The sequence below is a fragment of the Asparagus officinalis genome, chromosome 7 (genome assembly GCF_001876935.1).
Source record: "Asparagus officinalis chromosome 7, Aspof.V1, whole genome shotgun sequence".
In the NCBI taxonomy this organism is placed as follows: Eukaryota; Viridiplantae; Streptophyta; class Magnoliopsida; order Asparagales; family Asparagaceae; genus Asparagus; species Asparagus officinalis.
The window spans coordinates 5,139,933-5,153,457 of NC_033800.1; the positions used below are offsets into that span (position 1 = coordinate 5,139,933).

General features: G+C 41.9%; 1 protein-coding gene and 2 pseudogenes across 1 annotated transcript; all 3 read left to right on the plus strand.

Annotated features, from left to right (window-relative positions):
• LOC109846604 overlaps positions 1–248 on the plus strand; it is an 839-nt pseudogene extending 591 nt beyond the window's left edge.
• LOC109846605 lies at positions 1,154–1,822 on the plus strand. The gene has a single exon (XM_020415852.1). The coding sequence runs from the start codon at positions 1,154–1,156 to the stop codon at positions 1,820–1,822; it is 669 nt and encodes a 222-aa protein (XP_020271441.1).
• Positions 7,889–11,953, plus strand: LOC109848757 (annotated as a pseudogene).

The window sequence follows — 13,525 nt, forward strand, 5'->3', positions numbered from 1 at the left end:
TAATGTTCAACAATCGCTTCGGGATTTCTTTAACGGGAAGGAGCTCTGCGTAAGGGCATCAACCCTGATAAGGTCTGCAGTTGCCTATGGTGCTGCAGCTAGCGCAAGCTGTAATCCGGAGCGGCGAAGCCAGCGATGAGGTGCAAGATTTGCCGTTGTTGGATGTTACTCCTCACTCCTGTCTCCCTCGGTTTGGAGACTACTTTATGGCCGTTTTGGTCCCAAGAAACACCACTGCTCCCGCTTAGGAGCTAACCAGTGTTTAGCGACCTAAACAACCCAAGAGCCATAGTGTGATATCCTAGGTGGAAGGGAATCCTAAGAGTCAAAGTATAATAAGTGGGGTGGTATTCTAAGAGATGACTCTTTGTATTCTATGAAAGTAAATGTGTAGAGTTAATATATGAAATATGAAGGGTTATGTATAAGTCTATATAAACCCATGAGTGGGAGAATTTGATATATGAAAAACAAAAAGAAAACATAAGCACAAAATTCTCTATCTTCTTCTACATCTCTCTCTCTCTCTCTCTCTCTCTCTCTAATTATTTATCATACTAGCCTTAGTCAAAGTTTTCTTCACTACTCAGTTCAAAATTACAACATGGTATCAGAGCTTCATTACGACAACCGAGTGTTAAGAAACCCTACCTCTACAAAAACACCAACACCCACTACCAAAATTCTTCCAAATAGCCTCCTCAAAATGACCGATACAATCGTCGATTCTCCAACTTCATCTCGGGTTTAAGTGGCTGACCCAATAGTCATTGAGTCTGACCCAAAACCTACCTCCGGCGAGATACGAACACCGATCTTCTCCGGGGAGAACTACGCCTTTTGGCGGATCAAGATGAGGACGATATTCAGAGCGCATGACTTTTGGAAGCTGGTGGAGAAAGGTTTCGAGGTGCCAGAAGACGAAGACTCTCTCACCCCAGCAGAGCAGAAGACATTAAAGCTTAGCTACATGAGGGATGCCAAAGCCCTCGGGTTGATCCAAAATGCCGTCTCCGACTACATCTTCCCCAGGATCTCCAACGAGGAGATAGCAAAGGCGGCGTGAGAAATCCTCCAAGAAGAGTACCGTGGAAGTGAAAAGGCATGGGCGGTTAAGCTTCAAACTATTAGAAAAGAGTTTGAGCAAATCTCTATGAGAGTAGAAGAAAGACTCGATGATTTTCTTACTAGATTCACTAATGTTATAAATCAATTAAAAACATATGGTGAAGATGTAACAAATCAAAGAGTAGTTCAAAATATTCTTATTTCTCTCTCTAGTAGATATGACCTCATTGTAAGTGTGATAGAAGAAACAAAAGATATGAAGAAGCTTTCATTACAAGAGGCAATCACATCCATCAAGGCGTTTGACCAAAAGCTTGAGAAGAGGAATAAAGCTTCTACCATGGAGAGAGCCTTCCAAAGCTTCATCATGAGCTCAAATCAACAACAGAGCCAGAAGCAAAAGAAGAAGAAGAAAGGAGGCAAGCCCAATTTAGCTCCAAAGCCTCAACAACAACAACAAAGTGGTAACTCCCAACAAGGTAGCAAATCCACATATAGAACTTGCGGCAAGTCTCATCAAGGGAAGTGCTGGTTCGAGGAGAAGCCCAAGTGCACCAACTGCTCCAGATTTGGGCATACCAAAGAGCAGTGCAGGACTCAAGGAAATCAAAACCAAAACCGCCGGCAAGTCTTAGCAAACCAAGAAGAGGACGGCGAAGGTAATGTTTTCTTTGCTTGTCATGGAGGAAAAGATAGTGATGGTAGTCTTTGGTATATTGACAGTGGCTGTAGTAACAACATGACCGCGAACTGATCACTGTTGATAGACTTAGACACATTCTATCTTGGTAGTGTAAAGATGGGAAATGAGAATATTGTAAAATCTGAAGGAAAGGGTATCTTGGCTGTAAATACAAAAAAAGGAAAAAGATACATTAATAATGTAATACTTGTACCGGGTCTAGAGGAAAATCTGTTAAGTGTAGGTCAAATGCTCCTTAACGGTTATTTTCTAGTTTTTGGTGATCAAACAGTGAAGATCTATGATGATAGGAGTTTTAACAACTTGGTGGCCAAAGTCAAGATGCAACCCAACAGAAGTTTTCCTCTCTCACTGCACTACTGGAACACTCAAGCTCTAAAGGTCGAAGAGGTGAACTCCTCCTGGCTATGGCACAAGAGGCTCGGATATCTCAACTTCCAAAGCCTCAAGACTCTTCAAAGCAGAGAAATGGTGTATGGCCTCCCAACCATTGAAGGAATTGAAGGTGTCTGCTCCAGTTGCATGAAAGGCAAGCAGCATCGAGGCGAGTTCCCAAAGGAAGGAGCATGGAGGGCAACAAATCCTTTGGAGTTGATCCATACAGACCTATGTGGTCCAATGAAGACGGAGTCCCTGGCCGGCAAAAAATATTTTATCACTTTTATTGATGACTTTAGCAGGATGGCCTGGGTCTACTTTTTGAGGCTCAAATCAGAAGCTTTCACCGTCTTCCAAAAGTTCAAAGCAATGGTGGAAAGACAAACAGACTTGGAGATCAAGAAGATTCGAAGTGATCGGGGTGGAGAGTACACTTCAGCAGAGTTCGAGGACTACTGCAGCAACCTTGGCATCGAGAAGCAAACCATATGTCCATACACTCCTCAACAGAATGGAGTGGCAGAAAGGAAGAACCGGACTATCGTGGAGATGGCCAAGAGTCTCCTACATGAGAAGAACCTTCCCTACAAGTTCTGGGGAGAAGCAGTCAACACCGCAGTGTACCTTCTCGACCGGTGTCTAACAAGAGCATTGGAGGACAATACCCCCTTCGAAGCATTCTCAAGTAGAAAACCTTCCTTAAACCACCTTAAGGTTTTCGGTTGTGTTTGTTTTGCTCACATCCTAGTCCAGTTGAGATCCATACTAGAGGAGAACACAAGAAGGTGTATCTTTATGGGATACGCAAGCCATACAAAGGGCTACAGGCTCTTCAACCCGAAGACTCAAAAGATCGTCACCTCACGGGATGTGGTCTTTGACGAATCAGCCAAGTGGAACTGGGATCTCAAAAAGGAGGAGCAGGTGCCCACAAACTACATCTATCTAGATTCAGAGAGCACCCAAGATCCAGATCCAGAGCCAGAAGTGCAAACTCCATAAAACGGTTCGAGTTCAACAAGCTCCGACTCAACCACATCAAGATCAAGTGCTAGCTCCTCAAGCACACCATCCAACTCTAGTCCCAGTTCTTCTTCCTCCTCAGGTACAACTCCATTAAGATACAAAAATCTTAATAAGATTTACGCTTCATGTAATTTTTGCATATTGGAGCCTGAGTCATTTAAAAAGCCATCAAAGAAGAAGATTGGAAGAAAGCCATGCAGGAGGAGATCTCCATGATAGAGAAAAATGGCACCTGGGAGCTGATAGAGAAACCTACAGCCAAGAAAATCATCGGCGTCAAGTGGGTCTATAAGACTAAACTGAACCTTGACGGGTCCATCAACAAGAAGAAGGCACGGCTTGTGGCGAAAGGCTATTCACAGAAGCCCGGAGTGGACTTCAATGAAACCTTTGCCCCTGTCTCTAGACTAGAAACAATTCGTTTCTTGATTGCTCTAGCTGCTGACAAAGGGTGGAAGGTATTCCAGCTCGATGTGAAGTCGACATTCCTTAATGGGGTGCTACAAGAAGAAGTCTATATCCATCAACTGTAAGGGTTCGAAGTTGCAGGAGCCGAGGATAAAGTCTACAAGCTCCACAAGGCGCTCTACGATCTCAAGCAGGCACCAAGGGCATGGTATGAAGAGGTCAACTCCTGCTTCACCCAACACAACTTCAAAAGGAGCCTTAGTGAAGCCACACTTTATATTCGAAGAGATGAGGTAGATATTCTCATTGTAGCTGTATATGCAGACGATATTATCTATACATGCAACAGTGAGAAGCTTATGCATGAGTTCAAGAAAGACATGATGGAGGTGTACGAGATGACAGATTTAGGCCTCCTTCACCACTTTCTTGGCATGAGGATCCAGCAGGACGAAGATGGCATCATCATTCATCAGCAGGCCTATGCACAGTTAATTTTGAAGAAGTTCGGCATGGCAGACTGCAAGCCCATCTCTACCCCACTAGTGGTCAATGATAAACTCAAGAAGGGAGACGGTACCGAAGGAGAAGACCTCAACCTCTACAGAAGTATCATAGGGAGTCTCCTCTACCTCTCTAATACTCGACCTGGCCTCATGTTTGCCTCAAGTCTCTTAAGCAGGTTCATGCATTGTGCAACAAGAGTGCACATGGGAGCTGCTAAATGGGTCCTTAGGTACATCCAAGGCACCCAGAATTTTAGGATCCATTTTGAGAAGAACTCAGCAAAGCTATTCGAATTCTACGATAGTGACTGGGGAGGTGATGAAGATGACATGAAGAGTACCTCTGGATATTGCTTCACACTCGGATCGGGTGTGTTCTCCTGGGCGTCGATGAAGCAGGAGTCTGTGGCACTATCAACTGCAGAAGCCGAGTATGTGGCGGCTTCTCAAGCAGCATCACAAATCAAGTGGCTGAGGGATATGCTTGATGACATTGGTGAAAAATAATTGCAGCCTACTCCTCTCATCTGCGACAACAAGTCAGCGATCGCAATGGCAAAGAACCCCGTCTTCCACCAAAGGACGAGACATATCAAGAGAAAATACCACTTCACCAGGGACGCGATCGTGGACAAGGAAATGGAGGTCATCTACTGCAAAACTGAAGATCAAGCTACAGATATTCTCACCAAAGCTTTGCCGAAGGATCGCTTCTCACACTTCGAGAACTAATGGGTGTTAAACCTGCTAACCCCTGAGGAGGAGTGTTAAACTAATTAGTGTTTAGCGACTAAACAACCCAAGAGCCATAGTGTGATATCCTAGGTGGAAGAGAATCCTAAGAGTCAAAGTATAATAAGTGGGATGGTATTCTAAGAGATGACTCTTTGTATTCTATGAAAGTAAATGTGTAGAGTTAATGTATGGAATATGAAGGGTCATGTATAAGTCTATATAAACTCATGAGTGTGAGAATTTGATATATGAAAAAAAAGAAAACATAAGCACCAAATTCTCTATCTTCTTCTACATCTCTCTCTCCCTCTCCCTCCCTCTCTCTCTCTCTCTCTCTCTCTCTCTCTCTCTCTCTCTAATTCTTTATCATACTAGCCTTAGTCAAAGTTTTCTTCACTTCTCAGTTCAAAATTACAACAAGGAGGAGGTACTCTATACTTCTGCCGACAACTGAACCTGTATCTCGTTCAAGGTGTATGAAGGCGAGAAGACAACCTCAACGGACAACGACTTGCTCTGCATGTTTGAGCTCTCTAACAACCATTCCCCCTGCTCCTTGTGATGTTGCTCAGTTCAATGTCTGCTACGACATTGATGCCAACAGCGTACGTCCCAAACGTCTCTGTTAAGGACAAGAGCATCGGTCAAGAGAAAAATATCACCATCGCCAATGATAGGGGCATGCTGAGCAAGGAGAAGACTGAAAAGATGGTGCAGGAGGCCGAGGAGTTCAAGGCTGAGGACGAAGAAAAGAAAGTGGCTTCAACTTGTAAGGCAAGTGAAGTGCAACCGTATAGTTTCAAGACGTGCAAATGCATGTGATACGAAAACATATTATTTTCGCATGTTTGCATCCAGAAAGAATGTGAAATAATTACCATTTTATTTAGAATATACACTTAATAGCAGGAGGAGATAGCAAATGACGCTTGACTTTCGAAGAGATTTTACCTTCATTATTTGAACTTGAACCTCTAATTATCTTGTCCTTATTGTTTTGTGTATTGGTGCAAATAAATTGTAGCATAGATATACGTCTAGAACCTAATCTGTTTATTTATAGATATTTATTCTCTTTGTAATATCTTTTATAACTTCAAATATTAAAAAAATAATCCATTATGTAGGCTCCATCTTTTTTCATGATATTGAATGCCATAGAATTTTTTTAGAAAAGAAAGGGAGTAAAAAAGATAAACAAATCATTCATTGAAAAATTACATAAAATGTTCTAGAAAGAAACAAATTAAAAAAGAAAAAAAATCTTTCCATGTAAAATTACAATCTGATCTTTTTTAAAATAACTGGAAATGATTGTTTGTCCATCACTCATCTATTTTGTCCTCAGCATTAGTTAGCTCTTTTTATATTAGTATAATATAATATATAGATTTTAAATACCTCCTCCTTTCCTATAGTCACATGGAAAGTAATGTAGGAAGAAAACATGACAACTCTTTAAGTCTAGACACAATTATATATCCACATTAGGTGAACCATGCGTCTAGGAGGTTCTTTTAATATGACTCCCACGGTACTATATTCGATTCTGACATGGTTATAAAACAAGGGGGGAAAAGTATTAGACACAATTAAAAACAATTGCTAATAAACAACAAGTAAATCCTATATGCTTCTACAGAAAAGTGATTTGAAGACAATATATTATTTTGTTTTTCGCTTGTCTAAATTATGCTCAAGTTCAACACGTTCTTATAAGTAGAAGTGGGCAACGGGACGAGCTGACTCATCCCACCACCCAGCTCGCGCGGGTTCAGTGGTGAGACCTATGTCTCGCAGCGAGACAAGCGGATCGAGTCTTGTCGCTTGTTCATGCTTAGACCTCAGCCCAGTCCGCTCGCGGCACAAGACTAAGTGAAGCGGGCCATGACACGTGCTGGGCCACCCGCCACCACCATGTATTTTTTTTTGTGGATTTTGTAAATGATTTTTAATTTTTCAATAGTTTTTAAGTATTGTTTAACACTAAAAAATTATATGTAATTAACTAACAATGCAACCATTATAGAAATAAAAAATATTTATATTAAGTAAAATTGTATATTTGTATAGAATGACAAAGAGAAACATCACAAACACAGAGATTTTATGTGGTTCAAAGCAAGTCCTACTCTATGGGCAGTAACTAATTGTTCTGCTAGTTTAAAATATACAAGAATAAACTACAACAAAACTACAACAAACTTTAAGCAAATAAAAATAGATAAAATACGTCAAGTTGTAATAGAGTTCAATGTTAATAATTGTATAGCAAAGCTTCAAATGAAAAAAATTGCAGGTGAGCGGTGAACCAGCAAGCCAGCCCAATCACATTTAGACCCAACTTGCTTTCTAAACTCTGTGGACTAAGAGAGTTGTCAGCCTCCTTGCTGCTAAAGCCTAAAGGTCAACCCACCCCGAACCCATGGTCCGCTACTGGAGCGTGTCGAATCTGTCCCTCCCCACATCGGGTCGAGTCATGCTGAGCCGAGCCAGCGGGTTCATGGACCGACCCGGTCCACTGCCCACCCCTACTTATAAGTTAACCTTTAGTAGTCCATTCCGTGAGGCCGAGCCAACGGGTTCACTAGGAGCTACGCTGGCATCCACGTTCGTATTATGTGAGGCGTCACTTGAAAAATTTCGTCAGAAATTTGAGTCCGACGACACAATTTGAGGCTCATTTATCATTGAAGAACAAATAATACACCAATATGTCGTCGAAAAAAAAATAATATAACAAGTCGGAAAAAAATATATATCAAATTTTCACAAAGAATATACAAAATGTACAAATTTGGTATTTCGACCTTTTATAACCGTCGCCCGCCATTGGACCACGAATCCCGTAACCCCCGTTCACACCGACACCGCCCCCAAAAAGATATCACCCTCGACCAATCAAAACTCCTCAACGAACTATCTAGAACCCACGATCCAACCCCTTCAATCCAATCCAACGGCTCATCTTCCCCAGTCCAGAATCCAACGGTCCAAGGCCATCCGAAATTTCTAGAACCCGCCTTTGCTTATATAAGCCCCCTCTCCTCTTCCCCTCATCCTCCATTAACATTTCTAGGGCTTTTACTGTTATACTTTGATTTTTTTTTACCCCTAATTTTATTAATTAATTTTTTGGCGAGAGATGGCGGGAAAGGGGGAGGGTCCGGCAATTGGAATAGACTTGGGGACGACTTACTCGTGCGTCGGAGTTTGGCAGCACGATCGGGTGGAGATCATCGCCAACGACCAGGGGAACAGGACGACGCCGTCCTACGTGGCGTTCACCGACTCCGAGAGGCTGATCGGCGACGCGGCGAAGAATCAGGTCGCCATGAACCCGATCAACACCGTTTTCGGTGAGTCTTTTTTGTCTTTCTCGGGTTCGATTTCGTTTCTGCTACGGATCTGCGTGCCTCGTTTAGATCTGGTTGTTAGTTGCTAGATCTGTTTTTTTTTTTGTATTGATTGATTTAGATCTGTGTTTGTTTGAACTGTTACATGTTGTTTGTGGTGAATTAGGCTAATACCAGACTGAAATTCGTTGTAGTAATGATTGAGAACAGAGATCTGTCTTAATTTGAAATCAGCAAAGGTTCTGATTTATTCTGTTCCGAAATCTGGCTTTTTTGGCTAGATATCATTGAAAAAAGCCCGCTTAACTTGGATGATTATCAGAAAGCCCCCTTAAGTTTAGGGTTTATTGGAAAACCCCCTTTAACTTTGATAACTTACTGGAACGCCCTCTAAACTAGAGGGTGTTCTGATACAAAATCAAAAGTTAAAGTGGGTTTTCTGATAACATCTGGAAGTGGAAGGTGGGTTTCGTGATAATCCCTTTACTTAAGGGGGTTTTAAGTTGAGGGTTTTTTCAGATAAATCATCCAAAGTTAAGGGGGTTTTCTGATATTTACCCTTTATAAATAGGATCAAGATCCTTGCGAATTATTATATGTTGGATAAATAGACTGGACCGAGTTTGTAATTGTCACCTTTTTGTTATTTAAATCACAATTTAGGATCTTGTTATCTCAGCATAACTAAACACTGGTCTAGTTCGTAGCTAAACCTGTAGCTGAAATTTGTTTCTTTGATTGGATGATGATATTATATGTATTTCTGTTGACTCGGATCAAGTAGAATTTCTTTTTAGAGATTCTGGACTACCTAGTTATTTGTCTGTCTATTTAGGTTATAAAGGACTGATTCTTATTTGACAGTATCATTAAGTTTGATGTAACCTTTAAATTTGATGTAACCTTTTGGGCATCCTATGAAGTAGTAGTCTCTGTCAAGTTTTTGGGCGAAATTTTGTTTCAGAATAGTACTAATTTGTTCTTAGATTAATGTTAATTTGTTCTTAGATTAATGTTAATTTGTTCTTACTTTATCTTGTGTGGGAACATAATGAGCTAGGCTACTATTCCGTAACTTTAAGTTATCCTATGACGTTGTATTTGGCGTTTTTTTATGAACGCTCTTTAGTAGATTCTTGTGTAGTCCTATCTGATGTCCTTTTGCAGTGTTACTAATGCTTTGTTTGGGAGTTTACTAAGTGAAGGGACAGAAAGTTAAACAATAAAAAAGAAATGTAAGGGATGAAAGTGAAAAGATAAAATGTTATTTGAGAGTTTATTAAGGAGAACAGAAGTAAACTAGTTGTACCTTGTTTGGGAGTTCTAATAAAGAGGAGAGAAGTGAAGTGAATATGTATAAACTTACATAAGTACCCTTACATATTGCATGTGAGTATATCTTAGCCATTGATTTTAATATCATAAGGGTATAATTGTCTTATCACATTGTAAAATTTTACATTGTTTTCCATTACATTCTCTACACCAAATTGGAGGGGAGGAAAATGGAAGGAAAGTTAACCTTCCATTCCATCCTTAACCCCTGAAAAAAATTCCCAAACAAGGTGAAATTGAAATTTCACTTTAACTTCCATCCATTAACCTCCATCCAAACAAGGTGTAAGTAATTTCTGCACGCTTTCATGTCCTGAGTTAATATATTGTTTTGATTCGTTGGAAAAAAGTTGCTTTTTTGTTGTCTTTTGGGTACCTCAATTTACATAAATGTTCAAATAAGTTTATCAGATTTATATTCTGTAATATGTTTAAACAATTGAATCATGGCCTTTCTTGAATGAAGAACCTTTGTGCATCTTTGCTTGAGATTTATGACGTCTTTCTATATTGTATGCTGCCTTTTTTTCTTTTACATTTACATGTTCAGCTTTCTTACATGACAATTTTGATTTATTTTTCAGATGCAAAACGATTGATCGGAAGGCGTTTCAGCGATGCGTCTGTCCAGAGTGACTGCAAGTTGTGGCCCTTCAAGGTCATTCCTGGCCCTGGAGACAAGCCCATGATTGTGGTCCAATACAAGGGTGAGGAAAAGCAGTTTGCTGCCGAAGAAATTTCTTCAATGGTTTTGATTAAGATGAGGGAAATCGCCGAGGCATACCTTGGGTCCACCATAAAGAATGCCGTTGTTACGGTTCCAGCTTACTTCAACGACTCACAACGTCAGGCCACCAAAGATGCTGGTGTCATTGCAGGGCTTAACGTTATGAGGATTATCAATGAACCGACTGCTGCTGCTATTGCCTACGGTCTTGACAAGAAGGCAACCAGCGTCGGTGAGAAGAACGTCCTCATCTTTGACCTCGGTGGTGGTACTTTTGATGTTTCCCTTCTTACCATTGAGGAGGGTATCTTTGAGGTCAAGGCCACTGCTGGTGACACCCATCTTGGAGGAGAGGACTTTGATAACCGTATGGTGAATCATTTTGTCCAAGAGTTCAAGAGAAAGAGCAAGAAGGACATCACTGGCAACCCCAGGGCTCTTAGGAGGTTGAGAACAGCTTGTGAGAGGGCGAAGAGGACTCTTTCCTCCACCGCTCAGACCACAATTGAGATTGATTCCCTTTACGAGGGTATCGACTTCTACTCAACCATCACCAGGGCCAGATTCGAGGAGCTGAACATGGATCTTTTCAGGAAGTGTATGGAACCCGTGGAGAAGTGTTTGAGGGATGCCAAGATGGACAAGAGCACCGTCCACGATGTCGTGCTCGTTGGTGGGTCTACCAGAATCCCCAAGGTGCAGCAGTTGCTTCAGGACTTTTTCAATGGCAAGGAGCTCTGCAAGAGCATTAACCCTGATGAGGCTGTTGCCTATGGTGCTGCAGTGCAAGCTGCTATCCTTAGTGGTGAGGGCAACGAGAAGGTGGGGAGTGATGACCGTTTTGATCCCAAGGAACACTACAATTCCTACCAAGAAGGAGCAAGTATTCTCAACCTACTCTGACAACCAGCCAGGTGTCTTGATCCAGGTGTACGAGGGTGAGAGGACGAGGACAAGAGACAACAACTTGCTGGGCAAGTTTGAGCTCTCTGGCATCCCTCCTGCTCCTCGTGGCGTTCCTCAGATCACGGTGTGCTTTGACATCGACGCCAATGGCATCTTGAATGTCTCTGCTGAGGACAAGACCACCGGTCAGAAGAACAAGATCACCATTACCAATGACAAGGGCAGGCTGAGCAAGGAGGAGATTGAGAAGATGGTCCAGGAGGCCGAGAAGTACAAGTCCGAGGACGAGGAGCACAAGAAGAAGGTGGAGGCCAAGAACGCCCTTGAGAACTACTCGTACAACATGAGGAACACCATAAAGGACGACAAGATTGCCTCGAAGCTGGCAGAGGCTGATAGGAAGAAGATAGAGGACTCAATCGAGCAGGCGATCCAGTGGCTGGACGCCAACCAGTTGGCCGAGGCTGATGAGTTTGAGGACAAGATGAAGGAGTTGGAGGGCATTTGCAACCCGATCATCGCGAAGATGTACCAGGGCGCTGGTGCTGATATGGGGGGAATGGATGAGGATGGTCCTGCTCCTGCCGGCGGCAGTGGTGCTGGGCCTAAGATTGAGGAGGTTGATTAAGTCATGGCGCTACTGGACTACTGCTGTTTTACTGTTACTGTTTCGTATATTTTGCTTTTCCGTTTTGATGAACAATTTGGGTTTTGGCCTGGTTTGTGTTAACAGGCTTTTTCTGAGGATTTCTTTTACTGTCTTTTACTTTTGGTTATAGTTAATATATATCTAGTTTCTATCAAATTATAGTTTGCAAGTAAGCTTTGTTTGTTTAATTACATAGTGAGCATATCAAGGATATTGAATGTAGGCTGATACGATAGTTGCTGGGACCAAACAAATAATTATATGGAGGTCCTATTAGTAGGCTCTGGAGAAACCAAGAACAACAAATGCTAATATTTGCAGAGGAGGCAAATCTTACAACCCGTCTCTGAACTAAACATCCTAGGTATGAAACGCTCGATGGGATGGCGTTTCAGTGTAGAGAAACACCAGATTGTTGCCCTTCAAGGTCATGGCTGGCCCTAGAGCCGAGGCTTAACTTGGTTCTACCCTGAAGAGCGCTGTTATCACAGTCCCTGCCCATTTCAATGATTCGCAACGTCTGGCGACAATCGTTGCCTGGTGTCACTGCAGGACTTAACGTCACCAGGACTATCAACGAGATGACTGGTGCTGTCGTTGTCAGCAGCCTTATAATCCCGAAAGTCCAGGAGTTGCTGCAGGAGTTATTCGAAAGGAAAGGCGCTCGACAGAAGCTAAACCCCCGATGGCTGCCTATGGCCTAGCTCGCTGTCGCTGCCATCTGACGACGAAAATAGTGAGAGAATTAAAAGTTTTCTGTGGACTATCTGTGACGCTCTCATTCTCTTGGTCTGGAGACTGACACTACGGCTGAGTGACTTAAACGTTTTTATACGAAGAAGTACCATGATTCCTATGAAGAAGAACTTCTTCGCACTCTCAACATCCTACAACAACTGGTCGAGTGTCTTGATCGAGGTCTGGGAGGGTGAGAGGTTGAGGAGCGGAGATGATACTTTGCTCGGCAAGTTTGAGACCTCGGGCCTTCGTCCTTCTCCCAAGGGTGTTAGGGCGATGGAGGTGGTTTCGACGTTGATGCCAATGGCATCTTAAATGTGTCTGCAGATCGATGACGGGATGCTCAACCTCCTTGTTGACCGCGAGAACAGGAGGTTGAGCGAGGAGGATATTTAGAGGACGAGGAAGGAGGCTGAGAACTCCAAGTAAAATACAACCCGAGGAACACCATTTCTAGCCTTCTAGGTTCCAAATATTCAAGGCCTCGTATATTCTTCACATCCATCAAACGATAAATGCACAATTTTAGATAGTTCAATATGTTACTAGCAGATGTCTATGCGCCTCCTCCTCGTATTCTCGTAATAAGATAAAGATCATATCCGTAATCAACTTCTCTTGGAAGCTATTTTAAAAGAATTGTTCTCTATCAATTCCTTTAAAAAAAATGTAAAACATTTCAAGCCTAGGGAACAATAGCAGGAAATATGTTTATAAGAACATTTACATTCCTGCAAACAATATGCAATTTTTTTCCAGTAACTCAGGATTTTATTAAATATATATGGAGAAAATTTAGCAGTGCAAGGTTTACCTCAAATCAAGCAGGCAAAAGGTTTTATAACATCAGTTTATGCTTGATTCCTTGCAGCAATAAGGATTGTGAACGCAGTTGCATATAATTGAGACATTTTAGATTAATTTGCAGATTTTGTTTCATTAAAAATACTAAATATATTTACAACTACCGTCACAAAAAGCCTCAAATTA

Bases quoted from the DNA above. Each gene is read 5' to 3' on its own strand.
- LOC109846605 (XM_020415852.1), top strand. From the start codon at position 1,154: ATGAGAGTAGAAGAAAGACTCGATGATTTTCTTACTAGATTCACTAAT.